The 25,259-nt window shown below is 37.9% G+C and overlaps 1 protein-coding gene across 2 annotated transcripts in view; it reads left to right on the top strand.

Moving 5' to 3' along the window:
* map3k22 (mitogen-activated protein kinase kinase kinase 22) overlaps nt 1-25,259 on the top strand; it is a 77,819-nt gene that overhangs the window by 39,979 nt on the left and 12,581 nt on the right. For both annotated transcript variants that reach the window (XM_051687750.1, XM_051687751.1), the window contains exons 5-13: nt 505-542; nt 5,011-5,110; nt 7,210-7,326; nt 7,615-7,729; nt 12,114-12,247; nt 13,093-13,166; nt 17,564-17,625; nt 22,017-22,088; nt 23,779-23,943. In XM_051687750.1, the coding sequence (XP_051543710.1) occupies nt 505-542; nt 5,011-5,110; nt 7,210-7,326; nt 7,615-7,729; nt 12,114-12,247; nt 13,093-13,166; nt 17,564-17,625; nt 22,017-22,088; nt 23,779-23,943 (877 nt within the window). The remainder of the gene's footprint in view (nt 1-504; nt 543-5,010; nt 5,111-7,209; nt 7,327-7,614; nt 7,730-12,113; nt 12,248-13,092; nt 13,167-17,563; nt 17,626-22,016; nt 22,089-23,778; nt 23,944-25,259) is intronic.

Raw genomic sequence — 25,259 nt, 5'->3', positions numbered from 1 at the left:
GACTCAGGCATGCATTTTTAGTTCACTCGACCAACACTGAATTTCAGAATAAATTTGAGCCTGTTTAAGATACGGCTAGTATGTGGAGTTTGCAAAAAGGTAGAATGTTAAAATGAAGCCTGTTTTTAAAAGCTAGTGAGCTGCCGTCCTAGGCAGTATTTATGGCCATTAAAGACACATATGATTGTTAGCAAGCTACCTACCTAGACAGTATTTTTTGGGTATTATACACATTTTCAAATGTGCCCATATAGGCCAAAAATGCCATATAGGTTAGCAGCTGTTTAGTTTTTGAAACTATACTGTTGAAGATGTTTTTGAATGCTCTATTCTTGCTTCATATATAACTGATTATAGTTGTAGTCGCAGCAAAAGAGAAAGTTTGCCCAAATCCGTATCGCCTCTTGAGGATTGATAAATTGTATTGTAGAATTTAACATTTCTTAATTTGAATCTTTTTCTACTGGACTTATTTCATTTTGTTGTTTTCGTCTCCTCTGTCAGGATTTACGGGTGAAGTTGGAGCACGAGCGAGAAAAACGGTGAGTTGGAACATTCTCATTATTTCTGCAGCGCTCCATCCCATCCCTGATCTCATTACTCTTGTCTTATCCCAGCTCTCGTTTCGCCATTTGTGAGATCTGACGACATGGTGAAGAATGGAAAATATGCCAAGTTGCTTAAGGGAACCAGAATGTTCCTAAAGACATTTAGTGTTAGAAGTAGTCACACACTCGCTAGTATAGCTTGGCAGATAGAGAGAGAGAGAAAAGAGACATGAGGCCATGTGTTTGAGCTCAATGGCACACCCAATATTAATTTCCAATGTCCTGTAGGTCATCCATACACCCACACAAAAAACATGTCATTTTTCCCATATTAAGACAGCCAAGTGCCAAAACTTGAGGCTTTGCAAAATATATCCATATGTGCTTTCAGCAACTCTAAAATGTCTTCTTGCTAATGGAAGAATTTAAGATGTTGTTGAAGCTGTGGAATTAAATTGTTTACAGGAAAGTGTATTAGTGCACTTATGATAAGTGTGAACCAAGATTGTGATTGGTTATGTTTGAACTAGCATACTACCATACAATTTTTTTTTTGTTGCAGTTTATGGAATTTACAGTATACTTTGCACAGCATGTGAATTCTCTGTTCACATAGAATACCTGGATGACCTACTACATTTGCTGTGTGAAATATTGTATAAAATATGGTAGAAATAGTAAGAGTAGTGTGGTACTATGCCATTCTGAACTTTTAATTATTTGATCAGATTGCCAAATGATATTTTTAAACTTTAAAAATGTTGTATGCTACTGTTTGAAATATATAGAGTTGTGTAATGTGTACTGTTTCACATACAGTTTTAGCATTAGTAGGCAGCATTCAGATTATACTGTGCAATATCCATTAAGTAGTATGCTAGTATATTGAACATAGCCACTCTGTACCACAAAGCCCTGATGCATCCTGGTATAAGTCACACTTTGGTATTTATGTCCCCAGAGGCCCCTGCCTGTGTGAAAAGCCTCAGTGGGTTATGTCACAAGAAGCCACTGCAGTGTCACTCACTGCATTACAGGTGACAGGCAGCTTGGCATGCTGCTTTCACAGCTCTAATTGGCTAATGTGGAAGAGGCACAGAAAGGTTGTTTTTAACCAACTTTAAGGAAACTTAATATCACACAACCTCTCTAAAGATAGCACTTCCTTCAGTGGCCAGGATACTGTTCTCTACATACCCTTAAAGTAATAGTTCACCCAACAATTAAAATTCTCTCATTATTCACTTACCCTGATGCCATCCCAGATGTATGACTGTCTTTCTTCAGCAGAGCACAAATAAAGCTTTTTAGAAGATAGAGCTCTGTCAGGTCCTTATAATGCAAGTAAAAGTGTGCCAGCACTTTGACGGTCCAAAAGTCACATTTAGGCAGCATAAAAGTAATCCACACAACTCCAGTCGATCAATGAATGTTTTCTGAAGCAAATTGATAGGTTTATGTAAGAAACAAGTCGATAATTAAAACGTTTTTAACTTTAAATTAGCGCTTCCATCCAAGGCTCTCATGCTGTTTGAAATGGCCGAACTCTTGTGTGACATTCGTTCTTCTGTTGTAAATTAGCGCTGCTTCCGAATTCTCACGTGAACTCGTCAACGCGCTTACGTCACGCGACAGCTATGTGATGCGTCAACTGCTGGTGGGAAGCGCTTTTTAAAAGTTAATAATGTTTTAATTATACATTTATTTTTTATACAAACGTATCGATTTGCTTCTGAAGACGTTCATTGATCGACTGGAGTCACATGGATTACTTTTATGCTGCCTAGATGTGACTTTTGGACCGTCAAAGTGCTGGCACCCATGTTCTTGCATTATAAGGACGTGACAGAGCTCTATCTTCTTCTAAAAAAAACTTTATTTGTGTTCTGCAGAAGAAAGACAGTCATTCACATCTGGGATGGCATCAGGGTAAGTGAATAATGGATGAACTATCCCTTTAACATTGTTCCAAACCTGTATGCCTTTTTTTCTTATGTAAAATACAGAAAGATGTTTAAATTACACAAAAGGACCCTTGATTATCATAAAAGTATGCCATGTAGTCCAACGGATGAAAATCTTGATATCTGTTGTGTTTTCACGAGCGCCATGAGAGACGTTGGTTCACAGTGGTACATGTGTTCATGTGAGAACTTGCAATGTTTGGCACTAAAAGCAATGATAGTTCTTGTGTGAACACGCGTGCCGCTGTGAACAAACTTCTCTCATAGCGCTCATGAACACACAACAAGCATCAAGATTTTCGCTGGATGAAAAACTTCAGTTTTGGGTTGATTCTCACTAAAACCTATTGTTGCCTTATTGACTACTTTTGTGATACCTTTGGGTCCTTTTTTCCGCTTTAAAATGAGGCACTATAAACTGCAATTTTATTGAAGATGGGCTGTGATATTCATTAAAATATCTTTGTTTGTGTTCCACAAAAGAAAAAAGTCATCCTGGTTTGGAACAACATGAGAGTAAGTAAATAATCGCCATATTTATATTTTTGGGTGACCTTTTCCTTTAAAATACCACTTTGTTGATAGTAAAACATTTTATGAGAGGCAAGTAAGTTATATAAAATCTGTCTATGTATTATGTTATGTAAGAAGTTTGAGTAATCAATGAATCGGAATAAACCACCCTGGCCAGATGATGGGACTTAAAGATTCTCATGAATATGCATTAGAAGAATTTTGGTTAATTACAGAGAACAACATTTTATGAAATCCAAATCTAATTGCACTATGTAGGTAGATTCTATTCAGCCTACAACTCAATGAGGTGAGAGATAAGAACGGATAATCTATACAATAATATAAGAACAGAGCTGGTACAGTGACGTTTGCATGTACTGTGGCATTTACAGACTCCAAGGTACTTCTAAGAATACTGTACCATGGTACATGCCCAAAACAACCATGGCATTACTATGATACTATACCCAAGAAAAGCATGGTAATATCATGGTATGTTTTGGTCCTTTTTTAAAAATGCTTTTGAAGTAATTTTGATGTGACCATGTCTCGCACCACACGTTACAAATCATCACACTGCGCCTACAGAAAGATTGCTCCCTAAAAAAACTTATTAGAACAGACATTAGTTAGTGTAACAGACCGGCCATGTTGGACACCCTCAAAACTCTTCTACTGGCAGCGACTGAATCACTGAGAAAGGAAGGAGAAGAGTGCTTTGTGCCATGCCAGGCACGGAGAGATGCTGCCAAATTGAGGCGCTTATCTGTGCATGCTGAGGAAGGAAAGTCTTCTCATTCCATACATCCTCCTTTCTCCAGTCTTCCGCTATGATTTTCTTCCAACCCTATCTCTCTCATCGGCAAATGTAAACAGAGACATCGTTTAGAACTCAAACTAAAAATCTAGGATCAGCTTCAACAATAGAAATTTGGACTATGCATACAGTAATATAGATCTGATCTCAAATCATCTTATTTTAAAAATATTGATTTGTTGTCTTCTTTACATAGATAGATAGACAGACAGATATATAGATAGACAAATAGACAGAGTTTGTGGAGTGTAACAATTATGGTTCTTCAAAAGTAGTAGATATGAAAACAGTGCTGTGTGTGTGTGTGTGTGTGTGTGTGTGTGTGTGTGTGTGTGTGTGTGTGTGTGTGTGTGTGTGTGTGTGTGTGTGTGTGTGTGTGTGCTTGTGCCTGCTATTAGTTGACTGGGCCTCTTGGTGTGCTGAAGCAGAGCTGAACTTTAGAGAAGGGGGGAGAACATGCTTCCTGCTAGCTCCAGCGCTGTTCCACTTTTTTTCTCTTTCCTTTCAGGAAGCACTCCATCTGCCTTTGTGTGCATTGTGATGTGGGCCCCGGTGTTGAAACTGTCTGCTCTGGTTGATTGGGCCAAACACACACACTTGTATACACATACTGTATACTCAAATTCGTCATGCTTTCCATGCATTAAAAATATGCAAGCACATAAACCAATTTACACACACTGTTCCTTTTTATGTTTCCCCCTACACTGATTGACGCACACTATAAACATAGACAAGCTCTTTAGATAAACAGAGACACCTTTTATGGTGAACCATACATGCATGCACCATAATTAGTTGTAGCAATACACACTCGCACACATTAGGGACTGTATGTGTCTCCTTTCCGTACTCTGATTAATGGTCCTGCAACATTTAATCACTTTACACCCATGTTCAACTGACCGGTCCTTCATCATCCTTGTTGCTATAGCAGTGACCCCTACGGCAGGGTCAGGATACGCCCTGTGATTGGAAGGGTGCACGTCTGCAGTGCCATGTGTACATTGAGCTTATATATGGACCTCTAATTTTGCTTTAATAGTCTGATTAAGCTAAATTAATGTAGTTTATTGCCTTGTGTTGTTGTAGTTTAAATCTGTGGGTGTCCCAAAGTTATTTTGGTTTAATGCAACTTTTTGTTGTTCTCGTTCTCATCTTTAAGAATCATCCCATTCCAGAGACCACTGAAGTTCAAAGATCTGCTTCAGAAGGTGACAGAAGCCTTTGGCCAGCAAATGGACCTTTACTACACAGATAAAGAGGTAGTCCGCTGATCCTAATAACTCTTTTTAAATAAAGTGGGGGTGTGCCGAAACAATCATATATTGAGATATTACAGTTCTTTTCTCACAAAACTGCATAGATTTTTTAGATTATTTTATATAATTTCTCAAAGTTCAATTATGAAGTAGCAGGGGCTGGATTCAGAAATCATTTTTAAAAATAAAACTTTTCTTATCTACTATATTTTCTTATTTTCTAGCTTAGGAAAAAAGTTATGAATATAACTTTTTTATTGCGAAAAAAATCTTTTTTATTGCGAAAAAAGAATGTTCATATATTTTTTTTCTTAAACTAGCAATGTTTATAGCTAGATACCCTCTTGTGAACTTCTTTTTTTCCACCCTTTTTCTCCCAGTTTGGAATACCCAATTCCCAATGTGCTTTTAAGTCCTTGTGGTTGCGTAGTAATTCACCTCAATCTGGGTGGCGGAGGCCAAATCCCAGCTGCCTCCGTGTCTGAGACCGTCAACCCGCGCATCTTATCACGTGACTTGTTGAGCGTATTGCCACGGAGACATAGCACGTGTGGAGGCTTCACGCCATCCACCGTGGCATCCACGCTCAACTCACCACGCGCCCCACCGAGAACAAACCACATTATAGCGATCACGAGGAGGTTACCCCATGTGACTCTACCCTCCCTAGCAACCGGGCCAATTTGGTTGCTTAGGAGACCTGGCTGGAGTCACTCGGCACACCCTGGGATGCAAACTAGCGAACTCCAGTGTCTTTACCACTGAGCTACCCAGGCCCCCTCTTGCGAACTTCTTTATAATTTATCCTGAAATCTTTCGTAATTCATTTTCTAAAGGAATAGTTGCAACCAAAACTAATCATTCTCTCATCATTTACTACCCCTCATGCCATCTCTAACTCCTGTGACTTACTTTCTTCTGCAGAGCACAAATATATTTTGATGGATGTATAAGGTGTTTTTGTCCATAAAACATCAATGGGTTCCAAAACTTTCAAGCTCCAAAAAGGACATAAAGAGAGTATAAAAGTAATTCATACAAATCTAGTGGTTTAATCCATGTCTTCTGAAGCGATACGACCACTTTGGGTGAGAAACAGACCACAATTGAAGCCTTTATTCACTATCAATCTTGACATCCACAGTCTCCTTGGCGTGTTCATGAGAAAAGCTCATTCACACATCCTTGCACTTGACAGTTTAAATAAACCAGACACAGTGTTGCCAGGTTTGTGGTTTTCATGGCCAGGTGGGCTATTTTAAAAAATGCAGATGCGAGTAAAAATTATGGATTGAGTTTTTTTGTGATATTTTTAAAATGTACTGTGGTTACCAAAAGGTTGTTGGTAAACACTTGAAAATGAAAATGCAATGTCTTATTGATGTAAAAGATACCAGGATTGAGTACATGGCAATTGCGTGCAGCGTCAAAGAATCATCTTCTTGAAGCCTGCACTATGTTCCAATAGATTTACTGTGAATAAGGACTTAAATTTTGGTCATATGGATAACTTGTATACTACCTGTATGGATCTTGAAAGTTTTAGACCCTATTGACTTAAATTTTAGGGACAAAAACATCTCATACATCCTTCAAAATTCTTTGTGTTTTTACAAAAGAAAGAAAGTCATACGTGTTTGAGATGGCATGAGTGTAAGTAAATGATGAGAGAATAATCATTTTTGGGTGAACTGTCTCTAAGATTTTCGTAAGGGATTCAGCCCTTTGCAGTTAGTTTTCTTAATAAGTGCAAACTCTGAAACTGGCATTTCTCAGTGCAGTAAGAGGCAATATTTGGAGTTGTTTTACGGGAACAAAGTGAAGCAAACTGCGCAAGAGAGTTGGTTCACTCTCTCTTGTGCATTTGGTGGAGTTTCATTGCGATCCTATTATGATTTATATTATGATATGTGTATCATTTTTGTGAAGAAGTTGGATAAACCCAGTCCTATATTTCAGTTGCTTGTGATTATCAAATTAGTTTGCTATGGAATAAAAATAATAATAATAATAATTAAAAAAAGAAAGTTAATGTAGTTTTCTTGCTTTTTAACTGTATGCATCTATGACATGTCTTGTTGACAATGTGTGTCTGGTCTCAGATGTTGGTGGCTCTGAAGTGTCAGGAGGATTTGGACAGAGCTGTTCAGGCTTTGAGTGCCAGTTCTGGAATTAACAACCTGCTTAGAGTGATTTTGAAAACGCCTCCCAACAACCAAGTGAGTGCAAGCCAAAACAAAGCAAAATGACCCAAACTAAACTTAAATCAAAGCCAAAACCAAAACCCACATGGAAACCTTAACCTGTACATGAACTAGTTCTCAACCCACGAGCTCACTTACCTTCATCCTGTTCGTTATTGTACCCTAGTAACTTCAATTAAAACACTTTTTATGGTGCTTTCAGAAAGCAGCAGCTGCCAACTCGTTGCCAACTTTAAGATTTTTGCAAACATTATATTATAATTAGTTTAGCAGAACTCCTTATAAATGTTCTCCTCCCCTCAGTTCCTGCAAGTTAGCGGCCAAGACAAACAGAGTGAGATGCGGTCATCCAGGTCTCTGGGAGATCTCAAAGCCTCGGTTCTCAAAGGCTCCGAACGAGTGCGCAAACACTCTACAGGTGCGTCACGTCTGCTCATACACGCATACCTCTGACACACACCCTTCACAACACACCACGGCCAAAGCAACATTACACAAATGGCTTTGTTTGCACTTTCTTCATTAGGACTGGGGAATAGCATCAAAGAGCACAGTGACGTCAGGGCTGTTACTGAAAGGCTGGAAAAAATCATTTAAGATGTTTTAAATGGCAAGGGAATGGATTATAAGCATCAGTTTGATGAGATCCTTTCCCTGTGCTATTATATTTGCATGTTCAGCTATTCGGAATCAGTATGGTCAGAACAGGCATTCCAAACAAACTGTTTACATGATTGGACATTTTGGTATTTCATTGTGGGTACTAGTTTACATATCAGTCATGTTTGTGAATTTGTGAATTGCGCAATTGAGTCATTTTCTCTGAGACATGTTACGTGTTACTTTGTATTTATTTTCTCTTGGTGGAATAAGTCATATTTTTTGTGATTTAAAATAAAAATACAATTTCATCCAGTACGCCTCAATTTAGTAACAGATTATTAGTCTGTATGTAAACGCAGTCTTGTTGAATGCAAATGTATGCAAAGTGACAGGCAGAAGTTCTCATCTTTGATTGACGTAGCGTTTAGCACACAGTAAGGAAAAGCAATGGTGTCTTTGTTAAATCATGCATTCTTAAGTTTGAGAGTCATTGCATTGTCAGTCTCAGATCATAAAGTATGTCAAAGACTAGTGGAACTAGTTTATAGCTGAATAACAATAGTGTTTAAAAAAGCTATGTCTCAAAGCTTTTTGCTCTATCAGCAGCAGAAGAGTGTGAATACATACACTAACTAATGACAAAACTATGCATGTTTGATTTATTTTTCTTATACTTTATACATCAGTATTTTAAATCTGGCCTTCTGCTCTGCTAATCAGCATGGAAATATTTCCCCATTCAGCAGAAAATTCAGTCATTAGATCAGGGTTCACACAGTCATGTATGATAAACCTGGCAATATCAGGGAATTTGAAAATAGTGATTTACAGTTTTGGAAAAGTCATGGAAATTGATCTTCAAATGCAATGCATAAGCATGGACACTTCTATAGTGAATAAAACATTTTCAGCTAAAAGTTGCTCTCTGTGAGTGCAATCTCTGTAAAATTATTACTATTTTTTTTTTTATTTGTATTCAGCAGTCATGAATAACTGGAAAAGTCATAGATATTCATTGGTCAAAAGGTGTGGGAACCCTGTTTGATATGGACATTATTCACATCAGCGTCATTTTAAATTGTTGACGGGGATGACAATGAGACTGTGAGGGAGAGACTTAGGGCTGTGATGTTGTTTTGGACAGTTCTGCAAACGAAACATTGAAAAAGACATCTTGCCAAAAAATAAGTTGAAAATAAGTCCAGAAAACAAGAGTTGTGGAACATTTGACTTGATCTAGGGGCTTTACATGGATTTATACACTGGATGCAATTGAAGAGACTGTAAATCTATTCCTCACAGCCTCATTTTCATTCACGTCAAAAATCAAATATGGCGCTTCTGTGAATAAGGTCTATGGATCTGATTATTCACACACTATCCAGCAGCCAGTACACTAGCACTGATCAGTGAGATAAGTATAGTACATAAATATGTGAATAAATGTGAATAAAAATGGATTGAGAGTTATCAACAAATAGAGCACATATAGAGCAAACAGTTTCTCAGTGATTGAGAGCTCAGTGACGCACTTGTTCTCACCATCTCAGTCTTTTTTCACGTTTGGCACCGTCTCGTGTTTTCACACCTGAGAACGAGAGAGAAGACAGCTCGCTCCAAGTTGCATACAGAATAATGGACATAGTAGGTTTTTAATGGCTCAATGTCAAGGATGTTTATGATCAGTGTTTATCATTATAATGGGCTGGAAGAGAAACACTACTTTACTGTCCTGCATTGCATGCACTACATTCATTTTTAATATTTTATTAGCAAGAAAATTGCATTTCTTTCTTAAACGAGCCATATGAAAAACAGGATTTTCCAGTCTCTTTTAAAAATAAAATACTGAATATACAATCAATTAATGTCATGACACTGAAATAAATTAAATGTTACTGAAGAGAAGAAAACGGCCCCTTTAAAGGGGTCATGAAATGCTTTTATTTTTTTTTATTTTTTTTATTTTTTTTTTACATTTTATTATCTTCCCTGAGGATATATTATCATTTTCCACCTGTTTCTGGCCCTCTGACTGAAACACTCGGATTTGGCCACAGCGTCTCCTTTAAACTTCAATGTAAATGCCCACTGTTCTGATTGGCTAACATTGTGCAGTCCCTCAAATTCAGCCATATTTTAAACTAAATCGGAAGAAAATAAACAAGCGCTTCACAACATTATAAAACTAAATTTCAGGGTTTACACACAACGCACATCCAACACATTGCATCCGAGTATTTTAAACTTCACTCAAGCACATCAGCACCATAACTATCAAACAGTCATGACATTTGAAATATTCATGAATTAAACTGTTTACTCATGGTTTTGCTGTCAAGTCCAAGTGTTTTTAAGTGCCCCATTCTTCAATAACAGTTACTTTGCAAAGCTTGAATCATATTATGACTGGTTCAAAAGCAGCCCATGCTGATACTCACACACACACACACACACACACACACACACACACACAGTCCATAGCATGGTGAGACATGACACTCACACATAGGTGCTTTGAGGCACAGATCGCCAGAAATGCATCCAAGCATTCAAAAGCGTCCAGCTAGTGCTTTATTACATACACCAACAATTAAAAATAGCACAGATGGGCGTAAGAAAAGCAAGCAGAGCAGCTGAATGAAACTGAATGGCATCTCCATTCGGAGTTGTAACTGACACTGGGTCTTTTAAAAGTGGCACGATAAACATGACAAGGGTCAAAGACGTCTGTGTAGTGCACGTCATATGCACACAAAAATTCAAAATAGTCCAGATGGGTCCATTTTGGTGTTCAGAAAGAGTTGGTCACACTTGGCCTGTCTCTCTCTCTGTCTGTTTACAATACGAACTAAGCGCCAGTGGGTGTGGCCAAGGGTGCGATCACACATGTTGTGGTGTTGTAAATTCAGCTGAGCAATGTCTTCTGATGTCGCAAACACCGTTTTTAAAATGAGACGTTTCAATAGAGTGGGAACTACAAAGGCACTTTTTAGACTGGGGGGGGGTTTGAGTTCTGAAATTTACAGTATGTTGTTATAGTACAGTTACCTCATGTCTAAATATCAAGGAAAATTTGATTTTCCATTTCATGACCCCATTAATAGAAATACTTCCTTCATAAAATGCTTACATTTCTTTTTTCATCCCTCACTGTATTATTTCATTCGCATCACACTTCTACCTCATCTTTCTGTCTCAACTGTCACCATTCCCCTCACGTTTTATTTCTTGTCATATTCCTTTATAATTGTTGTTGCCTTTTTTCTTCTTTAAAGGTGCTATATGTCATATTTTTACTGTACTAAATCATAAAATGACCATAATATGTCATTAGAGAATTAGGAAACATGCTTAGTTGAAATACGGGCTTCTCCATTAACAATGCTACAGCCAGTATATTCTACCTTAAAGTTTCCATTCCAGGCTGGAATTTCTGTTTATGTTTTGGCCTGTGTGATCCCGCCCACTGCACACTCCCCAATAGTATTTTGACACCTCCGGGTTGCCAGATTTGAACAAGTTTGCAGACAAACAACACTGCGTGCTGCAGCCATGGAAGCCAGCAAACGAACTGGATCAGAGATAACAGATTCCACCCGACCTAAAAAGCCTCACCATCCGTCTAAAAACCACCATGACTAGAGGCGTAGTAAAACAAGGATAAATATTGGAGATACCTTTGGAAGATGGAGACAGCTTAAAGCCCAGAAATCCTTTAAAACGGATGCTGAGTTGGCTAATTTGCGTGTCAACATTCTGGCAACCCGCATGAGCTTCGAGTCTGGGGCGGGGCGGACAACTCTAAAAAATATTTTTACTGAAACATTTGGACTGCAGTACCCTTTTAAAATGCTTGTTGTCAGTCTTACATATAGCACCTTTAAAGTTCCATGGTCTCTTTTTTTCATCCTACATTACCTAATCAATGTCTAGTTTCTTGCTTTTTTAATCTCTCTCCATCATCTCTGTTCCGTCTCTCACTCATATCTCCTCTCACATTCCGGTCACACGCACCTGTCACTCCACCACACTTCAATCTCACTCCTCATTCGCTTCAGCCTTCTCTGTTGTTCCATTCCTGACTGCATATTTTTCCTGGGATCTTTCTCTGCACACTGTTATCAGTTGCTCGTGGAAGCATTACTATTCCAGGCTGGTTTTTTGCATCATGCTAATATCTCTCCATCTGCCCGCAGGCTCTCTGAACACGGGCCGCACCTCTCCTCCTCCAGGCAGCGTACCGGAAGAACAGCAGCAGATCGCTCGGCAGGGGTCCTACACCAGCATTCACAGCGAGGGAGAGTTCATCCCTGAAATGCTCGACTCGAACGTAAGTGTATGGAGATATGGATTACAGATGTGCTCTTTAGTTACAGACAGGGCCTGAAATTCACTTTTTGCATTATTAAGATGAATTAAGAACATTTACCCAGCCAGAAATATTTCTTATTGGCCATGAAGCTAGCATTTGCATTATTTCTATTATACAGAACTATAAATTAACATCCCAAGAACACCTGAATTGTTGTAAGCATGTGCTTTGTTTGCTCGTATGTTTGTTTTGGTGGCCTAATGTAATGAATACTCCACGTATGAATCACCACATGGAGTTCTGGAGGAAAAAAACAAAATCTTTAGGCATCCTGGATAAATTTCCGATGGTATATTCCACCAAACTAAATACAAATCAAGACATATGTTTTCTTTAGAAGAGTGTTTGTGTGTCTTTGATTTGAATCAGAGTGAAAGGGTCAGTGTATCATTCTTACAATGTGATTTAAGCTATTTATTATTTTGCAGTTACTGATAAAGTAAAACCAGCAAATTGGTGATTAGTTCTGTTTTATTTACTTGCCAAAGCCAATTTTTACTTGCATTTGGCACTTGGCAAGTGTTAATTATGGAAGCTGGTTACAGATATTGGCCCCAGATTTTTTGTATTCTTTTCTGCTCTTTTCCCTGTACGGTACTTTGTACAAAGTGAACAGAATGTCACAATACTGTTTAATTGTGCACTTTATAACAGTCCTGGTAGATAAAATGCTCAAACATACCATGGACATCAGCTCATGGAAAATCTTATGGCAGTCTTCTAGAGAGCTACTGTTCAGATGCACAAACTGTAATGAAAAATAATAATGTAGTGAAGTGACATCATTTATTTTTTGCCTGTAGATTATGGAGCCATTTGGGAGTGCTAATGGGTCACTTTCTAGCAGCTGTCAGTCACTGGACCAAGCGCTAGACAGGTGGGCAGAACACTGTATTTATGAACTTGTGTGTATGTAGTTCAGGTAACAAGCTACTCATAATTTGAAGTAGTTAAACTACAGCCAAGATTTTGAAAAAGTTAGCTACTTGTAAGCAGGGCTGGGCTATACATCGAATACCCACAATATAATCTTGATGATTTTGTTGACTATATAAAATTCAACAATATTGTGAATATCGCGATGATTTTAACTAGCCTTTTATTTGGCCATTAAGTTTCATAGAGTGCATCAGTAGACTAATTTCACGATCCTTCAGGGCTGTATAATTAATCAAAATAACATCAAAATGGAAATATGATCATATGTATTTATTTAACTGCCAAAGGCTGTGATTAAAGATGGATAAACATGGTCTCTGTGTGCTTCATAATGCACCGGCGACGCGGTACTCGTGTTTGTAGCGCAGTTCACCTGCATTGTGAAGTACTGCAGGTTCAAATATTCACTCAATTCCAAACATTAGTAACCGCTATAAAGTTATTATACAAATCTACAAACGCAGCACAGTAAAAGAGAGTTTGACAGCAGTTCACAAAGTTCATTCACAAAGAAAAATGTTTTAGTAAAAATATATGAAGGTAAATAAGATCTTTATTAAGCTTCCATGTATGATTGTTTGTTAAATATAAGTATAAACATGCAAATAAATGAAAATGATTACATTTTACTATCCCTTTTGTTAATTTCGTGAAAAACTGTGGGAAATAAGCCTTCATTGTTTTAAAATAGATTTTATTTAATACCTGTGAAATATTAATTGTACTTGGCTACAGTGGCTGTTTAGATGAAATGATGGTTCCTCTGATTGACCCCCCCCCACACACACACACTGTTATGCTATTTCAGAGCAAAAACATAATTATCAAGATATATATCCAATATCGTCAATTTGCTGAAAAATATCAAGATATAATTTCTGAAGCCATATCGCCTAGCCCTACTTGTAAGCTACTTAGCTTACAGAGTAGGGTTGCAGCGGTATACTGGTTTCACTGTATACCACGGTATGATAATTGACGGTTTTCATACCATGTACATTTGCTTATCTACGGTATTGAGAAAAAAAAATGCAACCGTCAGACTCATCAGCTTGCCCCACACACACATGCAGTGAAGAAAATGTCAGAGAGAAGCGAGGCGAGGGAGTCTGACATAAATGAGTGTGTGTGTGTGTGTGTGTGTGTGAGTTAAAGCAGTGTTTCTCAACTGGTGGGTTGCAGGTCTATTCGGACTGGCTCACGGACAGCAGGGAAAGAACAATGCAATGGTTCTCCAATTGAAGATATTTCGGCAGCCGCCCAAGTGATAGCCTATTTAGGACTGCCGAGTTAGATTTAAGGATAATTTCGCAGTCAGCTAAAGGCTTCTCATCTGTCATTCTTCTCATCTTGTCATTCTGTTAGCTTTCTTATTTATTCTATTTATTTTCAGAAGGGAAATTTTTTTTTTTTTTTTTTTTTTTTTTATACACACTTCCATTAAAAAAAAAAAATGGTTTCAAGTTTAAATTCAAGTTTCTCCTTTAAGGGTCATTGTAACTGATAATAATTGTGTAATACCGTATACCGTATACCGTGAAACCGTGATGTTTTCTGAGAAGGTTATCGTACCATGAAAATCTCATACCGTTGCAACCCTATTACAGAAAGTAGCCAAGTACATTGAAGCTATTTAAGCAGGCAATATTTTTAAAATACTGTACAACTATCCAATTAAATAATTTATTTCTGCAGTCAGAGCAGCATTGATCTAGCACTAAATCAATAAGGATGAATTAGGGTGATAGCATTAAACTTAGATAAATTAACATTGTAAATGTCGAAACTATTGTGATGGATAGCAGTATGTAACGAAATAATTTGTTACCTAAAAGAAGACGTAAAATTCTGCGCAGGGACTCAGTGTATCACTGAACTTCTTTTACATGATCCATTGAAACTAAATAATTCCCTACAACGAATCACTGTAAAGCTGGTGTCGCAATACCAAGTGACAAAAACAAATACAGTGATATTGCATTTCGTCAATAGCTCACTACTGGAAAAAATGCGTTGTTTAGAATACAGCTGAGCTACTGTCCTGCTTTTGAAAATGAAGTTACTGTAAGTTATTAAGTAGTAAGACTACTTTTAGTTCCTTGTATATTATGAAGTGTTAAATACATGCATTATATTAATTGTGGCTAGTGGAGATATTTGCCAGAGAGGAAGTGGAATTAGGTTGCCGCAAAGGCCAACGAGGAAGCCCCTGATGTCACCATAGCGACAGCTCGCTTATCTGGACGCCTGGATTCCAGTGCTATCACTCGCCGCCTCTGCTGTGTTCAGAGAGAGAACGAGAGGGTGAAGATAGAGAAAGAGTGTGGGTTGATCCAGTCTATTCTGTTTTCTGCTCCCTGTGCAATGTTGGTATAAAAAGAGTCAGTCAGTAATGCAGTGTGAAGAGAATGAGGAAAAAAACAATACGGGGAGAAAAAGAGAGAGAACGAATGAGAATTAAATACAGGAAAGTGTGAAAAAGAGATGGAGACAGAGAGAGAAACAGAAAAGAAAATCACGCTACCTGCACAAGCCTTATCTGACTTTTCGCCCTCTGAACAATGGCAGGAAACAAGTGCATGGAAATTTTCCCCCACTCTGCGGGTGTGTGTGCCCGTTATCCAGGGTCTCGCCGATCCCCCCCGCTCAACGCTGACGTCACCGCCGTAGAGGGATAACAGGTTCGGGGCAATAACAATTACTCCTCCACAGCCGACTCTCTTTATGTCTCTCTGTTGCACATTAACTCATGACATTTTTCTATTATGGATGTTGTTGCCTTCTAGTGCACAATTCAGAAGTATAGTTAGCTCTTTTAAGGTAAGCAGGAACAGGGTTGTTCTCATCTTAAACCCCCTATAATTTTTGGGGAGTCTTGATTGGCAGAGGTCAAGGTCGGATGCAAAGGACTTCCACTATTTGTAGGGATGCACAGAAAAATAAATTCTGACTGATAATGATAGCTGATAATTATTTTAATTATGGCTAATAACAGAATGATGACCAGTATAATAAATCTATATCATTTTGTCTGTTGTCAAAAAACATGCAAATTGAAACTTTTTAATGTATGATAGAAAATATTGATAATAATGTAATAATTTTATAACCAACCAGAAATAGAAAAAATGAATACTGTTTGAATTGAAAAAAAATAAAAAATAATAATAAATAAAATAAAAATAATTATATTATATTATATTATCTGCTTCAAATATCGGCCAAATTAAAACTGATACAGATAATTTAAATAAATGCTAATATTGGCCATTTCCAATGTAGTCACAAGAAAACATCCCTGACTATTTGCAATCAAGTAAGACACTCTGCACTGACACGTTTGTTTGGGTGCTTTTTTGTTTTTTTGTTTTTATGTATTTCAACTACAGCTAACATCATAAAAAAAAAAAAATTATATAAAAACTTATATATTATCTAATATAAAATTTCCACAGCCGAACAATTGATGGCAGATTGCAACAGTCATGTGTTTGCCTGGTACATATGATTAATGCCTAACATTATTAATCTGTTTCCATAACAAACTGAGGCATCGCTAAAACTTGGGAACACAAAAATATTCAGACTTCTTATTAAAAGAACTTTGATGCCACAGAAATACAGTACATAGGCCCCCAAAAGTATCTGAACACTTAAAACACCCATAAAATGTATAAATGTCATTGTATTAGATAATAGAACATCAAACCAAGTAGAAGTTCAGTAGCACTTAACATTAACCAAGATTAATAAGTGGTGTAAAATTAATATTCATTGTTAATTCATGTTAGCTAATATCGTTAACTTATGTTAACAAATGTAACCTCATTTTAAGGTTTGTTAGGTTTTCAGTTGAAAAAACAATAGATGTTCTGTTCACAATCAAGATAAATTATTTGGACACTTTCTGGTTGTCACACAGTTGTGGACCATGTCCAAAGTTAATGTGATGAACTACACATTTGATAGTTTGTTATCCAAAGCAGTTTTAACAAGTGTGGCTTAAATGTCTTAATACTTTTTGATTTGACTGACACTTAACATGTTCATTGTTCTATTCAAAACTATACAAAACCTTCCTGAATGGTTAGACGTTAGTAACTTCGGTCAGGTATCAGGTTATAGTCTCCATCCTGTCTCAATCTTCAACATATCGACAGGTGGCAGGCAGTCCTTTCTGTCCATTGGACCAGTCCGTTGGCACATTGGCGACTGTGCGGTGCTGGAATGTAGGCCAAACAGACAGTGCAGCCCAATCTCAGCACTGCACACAAGAGAGTAATAAGCAAAAATAACCATGATCTCCCCTCCCTCTCTCTCCTTTCCTCTTTGCAGCCCGCCGTTTTCCCAGAACAACCGGGACAACAATTACCTGAACCTCAGCTATGAATACAAAGGTAAGGGTGACATGAGCAAGTGAATATGGATCTCTGTCAAAGCTGTTGGGATGTTTTAATGGTCTCTGGTCCATTAATAGAGCCGGTTCTCTATGACTGGAGCAAATGGGCTTCTTTTGTGGTGTGGACTGTGAATGCTCTGTGTTGTTACTGGGGCATCACATTGAAACAAGGCTACACAAGTGCAGCCCTGTTGAATGAGGTTTAGAAGCTGTGATCAATGTTGGGGGTAACACGATAAAAGTAACGTGCGTTACGTAATCAGATTACTTTGTCAAGTAACTAGTAAAGCAATATTTTTATTTTAGACCATAATATCAGAGTTATTTTATAAACAAAATAACGCGTTGCTTTTGTACACCTCTACTGTCCCTGTATTGCGAGAAATCAGGAGTAAAAGTGTGCAAACTTCGGGGAGGAGACGTAGTGTGTGATTGGCATTGTATTTCTATAGTGTGTGAGGCCAATGACTATTTAGCAGATATAGATGAGTCACTTCTATTTAAATGAATGGGAGAAATAGGAATGCCCAACCAAGAAGCTCTCGCACCCAACAGTCAATAGATGTAGGAAGGAAGTCCCACCTTGCAGGTAAAAGAGCCAATAACTTTTTAGATACAGACATCACCTGTCAATCAACTTGCTAACGCACATGCACAGTATGTGTTTTAGCGTAATATGAGGTCAACGTTCGGTTGAGTGAAATGCGATTGATTCATGTGTTAATACTCCCTGCATAAAAAATCAGTAAATGCATTTAGGCAGAGGGATTATAAGACTAGTCTTCCACTGGCCACGACATAATACACAGGCTGAAATACTCGCTCAAATGTCTGAGTTTCTAAAAATATTCTACATTTTTGTTTTATAATAAACAAGTAGTTTGATTCATGAAACAAACCGTTTTTATGACATTTTGGTAGCATTAAAAATGATTCCATTCAAGTTGTATCAACATGCGTCTTTGAAGTTGTGGCGTCTGTACTCACCGTGGATCAACTCAAAACAAGCGTGCACAGAGATGACTTAAGTGAAAAATATTCAATTATTCATCAGACTTATTCCTTGAACATGTTAGTCTGACACTCCCCACTGAATTTTATCCTGACTTTTGAAAAACATCTTAAGTTGACTCTAGCATTGTCGATGGGCACAGCACATGATGACAGATATGATGCAGGTTCAAGTGTTGCACTTTGCTGCTTTAGGTAAGACAGTGGTTATTCTTCATTATTCATATTGGTTGCCATGTTGATGGAAAAACAAATCATGCATATTCATGTTATTGATTCTTTATTATAAATATGATGTGAAGACCTAATTTCTAAATATCTGTTTGTTCATTATGTTGTTTTGACAAGTGTTGTACAGTAGCTAGCATGACCTGTAATGTCTCTTGTATGGAATGCATAGCATAGCAGAAGTGAAAGTGGCTGTGAGAAAAAAGTAACGCAAAAGTAATGTAACGCTTTACTTTCCATAAAAATAACTTTTTAATTAAGTTACTTTTTTAAGGAGTAACGCAAAATTATAACGAGTTACCTTTAAAAGTAACATTACCCAACACTGGCTAAGATTGTAGTTTCAAAACTTAGTGAGCTGCCTTGCCATGTACATAAGCAGTTACCTGCCGTTCACACAGAACGCATCCTTGCAGTTAAAAAAGCTAGACACGAATGGAACAGAATGCAAGTGTTTTGAAAATGTTTTTAATGTTTTACCTTTAACTTAACACGGCATCTTAAAAACGCTGTCCTCATGGCACGAGACACTGAAAAACAGTGAGATGCTTCGCAACAAAGACGTCAATCTAGCGCATGTTTGCATAAAACAATTCCAAAATAGCGTGGATGTATGCAAAAACGAGTTATATATGAATGGCCTCTAAGAAAGCATCCTATGATGAAATTAGATCCTATTATGCCTTAAAATGCTACGCAACAAGTTGTATAGAGTTGTATTGATGGAGAGTGAGCAAAGAGATTTTTCTATCTCTTTTTTTCTCCTTTCTTTGCTTTTCTTCTGCTGAGCTGAGAGATTGAAAGGTACTGGAGTGGTTAAAGAAGGAGAGAAAGCATCCTATGATGAAATTAGATCCTATTATGCCTTAAAATGCTTCCTGTGTAACGAGTTGTATAGAGTTGTATTGATGGAGAACAAGCAAAGAGATTTTTCTTTCTCTTTTTTCTCCTTTCATTGCTTTTCTTTTGCTAAGAGATTGAAAGGTACTAGAGTGGTTAAAGAAGGAGGTTTGCTTTCATTTCTTTCCCTGGTTAGTATTCTCTGTCTTTCCAGTTCTGTCACTCCCGCTCTCTCCAGCTCTCATACTCGCCTGCTTCTCTCTCTCTGTTGTTTTTCCTCTTGAGCAGCGATTAAATAGAGCAGGCCTCCCTTTTAATGAGATGGTGATCTTCCCCAATAGAGGGAGGTCAGCCACACACACACTAACATATATACACATGCACAAAAACACACTTGCTAGCTAGTACTAGAAGTTTTCTTTTTATGTGCATACCATTTATATCCTTGTGTGTTCAAGTATAAAAAAGCTCTATAACATAGACTACCATGCATCCCTGCTGTAAAAAAATATTGGCTAAGTTGGTTTGCTGGTTTTAGCTGGTTTAAAATGGTCTAACTGATGTCCCAACCTGGCCAAGCTGGTCTTCATTAGGTCTGACTGGTCTCCCAGCCTGACCAAGCTGGTCTTTATCTAATCTAGCTGGTTTCCCAACATGTCCAAGCTGATTTTCAGCTGATCTATCTAGTGTCCCAAGCTGGTCTTCCAAGCTGGCCAATTTGGTCTTCACCTGGTCTAGCTGGTCTTTCAGCCTGTCCAAGCTGGTCTGTAGCTGGTCTAACTGGTCATCCAACCTGGCCAAGCTAGCCTTTAGCTATTATAGCTGGTCTCCCAACATGTCCAAGCTGATCTTCAGCTGGTCTATCTGGTGTCCCAAGCTGGTCTTCCAAGCTGGCCAAGCCAGCCTACAGCTGGTCTAGCTGGTCTTCCAACCTCGCCATTTGGTCTTCAGCTGGTCTAGCTGGTATTTCAGCCTGTTCAAGCTGGTCTGTGCCTGGTCTAGCTGGTCTTCCAACCTCGCCAATCTGGTCTTCAGCTGTTCTAGCTGGTCTTCCAGCCTGTCCAAGCTAGTCTGTGGCTGGTCTAGCTGGTCTTCCAACCTCGACAATCTGGTCTTCAGCTGTTCTAGCTGGTCTTCCAGCCTGTCCAAGCTAGTCTGTGGCTGGTCTAGCTGGTCTTCCAACCTTGCCAATCCAGTCTTCAGCTGGTCTAGCTGGTCTTCCAGCCTGTCCAAGCTGGTCTGTAGCTGGTCTAGCTGGTCTTCCAACTTTGCCAAGCTGGTCTTCAACTGGTCTTAACTGGTCTTCCAACCTGTCCAAACTGGTATTCAGCTGGTCTAGCTGGTCTCCCAACCTGGCAAAGCTGGTCTTCAGCAGGTCTAACTGGTCTCCCAACTGGGCCAGCCTGGACTTCATCTGGCCTAGCTGGTCTTCCAACCTGGCCAAGCTGGTCTTCAACTGGTCTAGCTGGTCTGCCAACCAGTAGATAGACCAGCCGGACCATGCTGGAATTCCAGCAAACTAGTTTAGGCTGGTTTAAGCTGTTTTTTTGTCTTTCCATGGGAGACTAAACACATATGTATACTGTACATACATGCACAAACAGATTCCGACACTGTGTGTTGCTCCATATAGAGGTAATTTGTTTCCCCTGGTTTTGTGAGTAGATTTTTCCTCTGCAGACTGCTTCTAAACTGAACAAATCCCTGGGTCGCCCTGGGAGATGGTGCTGCAAACAGCATGTGGGGAGGCAGTCAGCTCATACAACAGCTGCTTTCAATTGCATGCGGCCTCCGAGTGTAGCGCTTGTGTTAAGCGCTTGTGTTCTGTCCTGATCTTTCTTTCCCCATCTTAATCAAACTCTCTTTCTCTTTTTGCCAATGTTTCTTGTTTTTTTTTCTTTCTTTCTTTGTATTTCTTTTTTTATTTCTTTCGTTCCTCTCTCTCTCTCTCTCTCTCTCTCTCTCTGTCTTCAGACAAATGGATGAATTTCACAGAACTGTCTGAGAAGAAATTATGATTATTATTGGAGCATTCTAGTTTTCAATGAATTGCCCTGTGGTAAAGAGCTCCTTCTCACTACTAAATGAAACCCTGATTTGCTTAGATTTGTTTATTCAGTAAATGCATGCTGTTATTGCACCATAGCTTCACATGTAATCTAATATCAATTCTCTGATCACTTTATTGATATTTACTATTTTTGGAGAATAAAAAATATAAAAGTCTGTGTGTCTGTGTGTCTGTGTGTGTGTGTGTCTGTGTGTGTGTGTGTCTGTGTGTGTGTCTGTATCTCACTGCTCCACCTGCAGGATGTCATGGGAAACACGGCACCTTCCCACGCCATTTCCACGTGTCCAGTCGTAGTAAAGACTATGGTGACGGTAAGCTGCCCTTTACCAGAACAATGCATGTGTAACCGTGCTATTTATAACAAAAGGAAAACAGTGACTATGTACAGTATGTGTCATTCATTACTCTGAATTGCTTTATGAACTATGATTCAGTTATATTGTATTGTAGAATTGTAATCTAAAATTTTTTAATCTAATCTGCACTTCTGCTGCCAGTCATTTTACCATTAATTATTGCCAGACCCACACAGAATTGGTGCCTGCAGAATTTCTCCATTCATGTGCATTTATAAAATATTTTGTCTAATTTGATTATGCTCTCTGTTTAACACATATGACCATGTTTAGATGCATTCTGCAGAATTCTGCCAATTTTCCCCCAATATCAGCACAGAAAATGTGGAATAAGTCTGCAGATTTTGTTTGGGCTTGGTTGCAGATGCATTATCATTAAAAGCAACTTACAATTCACTAATGGCAGGGACAGCCCCTCTGGAGTGTCGTAGCATCGAGGGCATTGCTCAGTGGCACAGAGCTAAAAATTTGTTGTTGGTAATTCTCCTTATTGGAATCGAACCTGCATTTGCATCCCAGATTCTTAACTTGTTAAGCTGTCACTACCACAATACAAAAACCCTTGTCATATTACATACTGGTAATTTCAATTTTATATAATCTATTCTTATTATACACAAAGAAACATGTAGATACAACACACACACACACGTTGAATAGTTAGCCTTATTTTACTATGCAATCAATAAATTATACAGAAGTTACATACCTGAAGCAGCCACATTATGCTGTTGAAGTGCTGTTGCCGGCTGAGGCTGTTTTACTTCTTCTTTTTTCAAATGCCCATTTCAATATTCTAATAAATCTCCTAACCAAGACAAGTGCACAACTACAAACCATCCGTCTAAACTAAAGCAATCGAGGTAATTACATCCAAAAGTTCAAATCTCACTGGCTGGATCGAATGTAACTTCTTATCAACGACTGGCCAGTTTACATGTCAGTCAGTACTTCTTGTCTGAGTGGGCGGTTCTTGTGAGGAGTGAATGAATGTAAAAGGAGACATATGTTTGATGCGCAGCACACAGAATAGTGGTTCTAAAGGATTTTAATTTACTGCACGCATGAAAAATCTGTGATTAGTGCAATGTTATAAAAACATCCCGGGCTTAAGCCCGGTAAGCCCAACCCTAGTGCCACCCCTCTACAGTACAAGAATCCAATGGCCATGTGCTTGGCCAGCATAATTTGAGTATCCCATGTACAGAGCACAAAGATGAGTGTATTATAACCTGGTATGTGAAATATTTGTATTTCCCCTAATAGGGCACACTAACTGTTGCAAAACACTCCATTAAGAGCAGTTTCCTGCCTTATGGAAGGTTACTAGGGGAAGTGAGAGAGAAGGGAAAAGAATTGAGCAAGAGAGAGGATTCAAGGAAGAGAGAGAGGGAATGTAAAGGTACATGTTTGGACATGTAGTGTGACATGTTGATTGCATGTGCCTTAAAGCATGAAACGTTAGCTGTTTCAGATCCGTAATCAGATCATGAGGTCACAGTTTGTGCAAAAAAATATTACACTTATAACACTCAAGTTGGTGTCCAAGACTATTAAATGTGCATATGTATGCATTAGCTGTACGTATGTTTAGTTTGTTATGTGTCAAGAAATCTAAAATGTGTGTTTTTGTTTATATGTGCAGGCCGAAGGACTTTTCCTCGAAGTTTTATGCCCCAGGAAAACCTGTTTCAGCTGGTCCCGTCCAGCCGTACACACAGCTATAATGGTGAAAGCACTTTGTTGTACAGTGGAGATCTGCACACTATCAGCTGGACCGAGAAAAGCAGCCAGCGCAATGCTCCCAAATGTGAGTCCACACACACACACACACACACACACACACACACACTTACTTCCACATGTATATGTGAGACAAAGTTTTGAGTCCACTTGTGAAACTGCTTCTATTTGGCATTTTTCTTAGTTTATTTTTCATTACAAATTATATTATCAGTTAACAGTTTGAGTAAAAATTGTGTCCAACCCCAATGAATGTTTCTACAGAGCATCTTGTGTGTGTGCTTCAATGGAAGCAATAATTATTTTATACAAAATGAGTTTACACAGTTAGTCACAAATTAGTTTATTTGATTAGTGACCAAGTATATGTGTGGAATATAAAATAACATTTTATAAAAAAAAATGTAAAAAAATCAAATCCTAATTTATATTTTGAATCAGACTCAGATTTTTGAAGCCCACAACATGTTTTTTCTTTTTTTTTTTTTTTACTCTTTTAATCATTTAATGTAGTTTTGAGAGTCATAAAATATCATAAGCATGCTTATTACATAATGGTGGCAGAGAGGTGTTGGCGTGCTATTAAAAACGATGATAAATGCCAGGGTTCCCGTAAATCCTTAAAAAGTCTTAAAATATCTTAAATTCAGTTTTCCAAAATGTAAAGTCATAAAAAGTCTTAAATATCTTAAATGATACAACAGAAGTCTTAATTTTTATTTAAAGAGGTCTTAAATTTGGGGGCGGAAAGACCGGAATCGTGATATGACCTAATGTGGTTATCAAACTTCAAAAGAATACGATTTCATTAAATAAATGCATGCTCTGCGTCCTTCAGAGTGAAAACATGGCACTGTTGTATTTTCTCCAAGCACGCAGGGGCTTGTGAGTGTTTCCAGCTGTTGATCAACTGTTGATGATGATGATGTAGTGTCGATGAAATATGACAGTGTTTACTTTTAATTGTTTATATTGTAATACGTTGTAGATTATTGTAGGTGTGCACATTTTATATCCCTTATTTGTTTGAATGAGCAGCTGGAAGCAGTGAAGTGCAAACATTTCAAAATAAGAGAAAAGTTAAAATAAAAGCTCAATTTAAATGAAAAAAGTATGACAGAAATAGATCACTACTATATAGTTATGTAATATGCACTGTTATACTACTACTACTACTACTATTAATAATAATAAATCAAAAGTAACTGTATTATATTTAAGCAGTATCTAACATCTGTGATGCTCTATTTTGCAGCAATTTATTTGACAAAAATAACTCCAATGTTGTATTTTGGATTGTGCTGTGAGTTTCTGTATATAAGCACTTCATGTGATGATAAATAATACAATATTATGTTGAAAATTATTTGTTATACTTGCATT

This window comes from Myxocyprinus asiaticus, chromosome 44 (genome assembly GCF_019703515.2).
Source record: "Myxocyprinus asiaticus isolate MX2 ecotype Aquarium Trade chromosome 44, UBuf_Myxa_2, whole genome shotgun sequence".
NCBI lineage: Eukaryota > Metazoa > Chordata > Actinopteri > Cypriniformes > Catostomidae > Myxocyprinus > Myxocyprinus asiaticus.
Note: the sequence above shows the minus strand (reverse complement) of the source record. Positions and strands in the feature narration are given on the sequence as shown.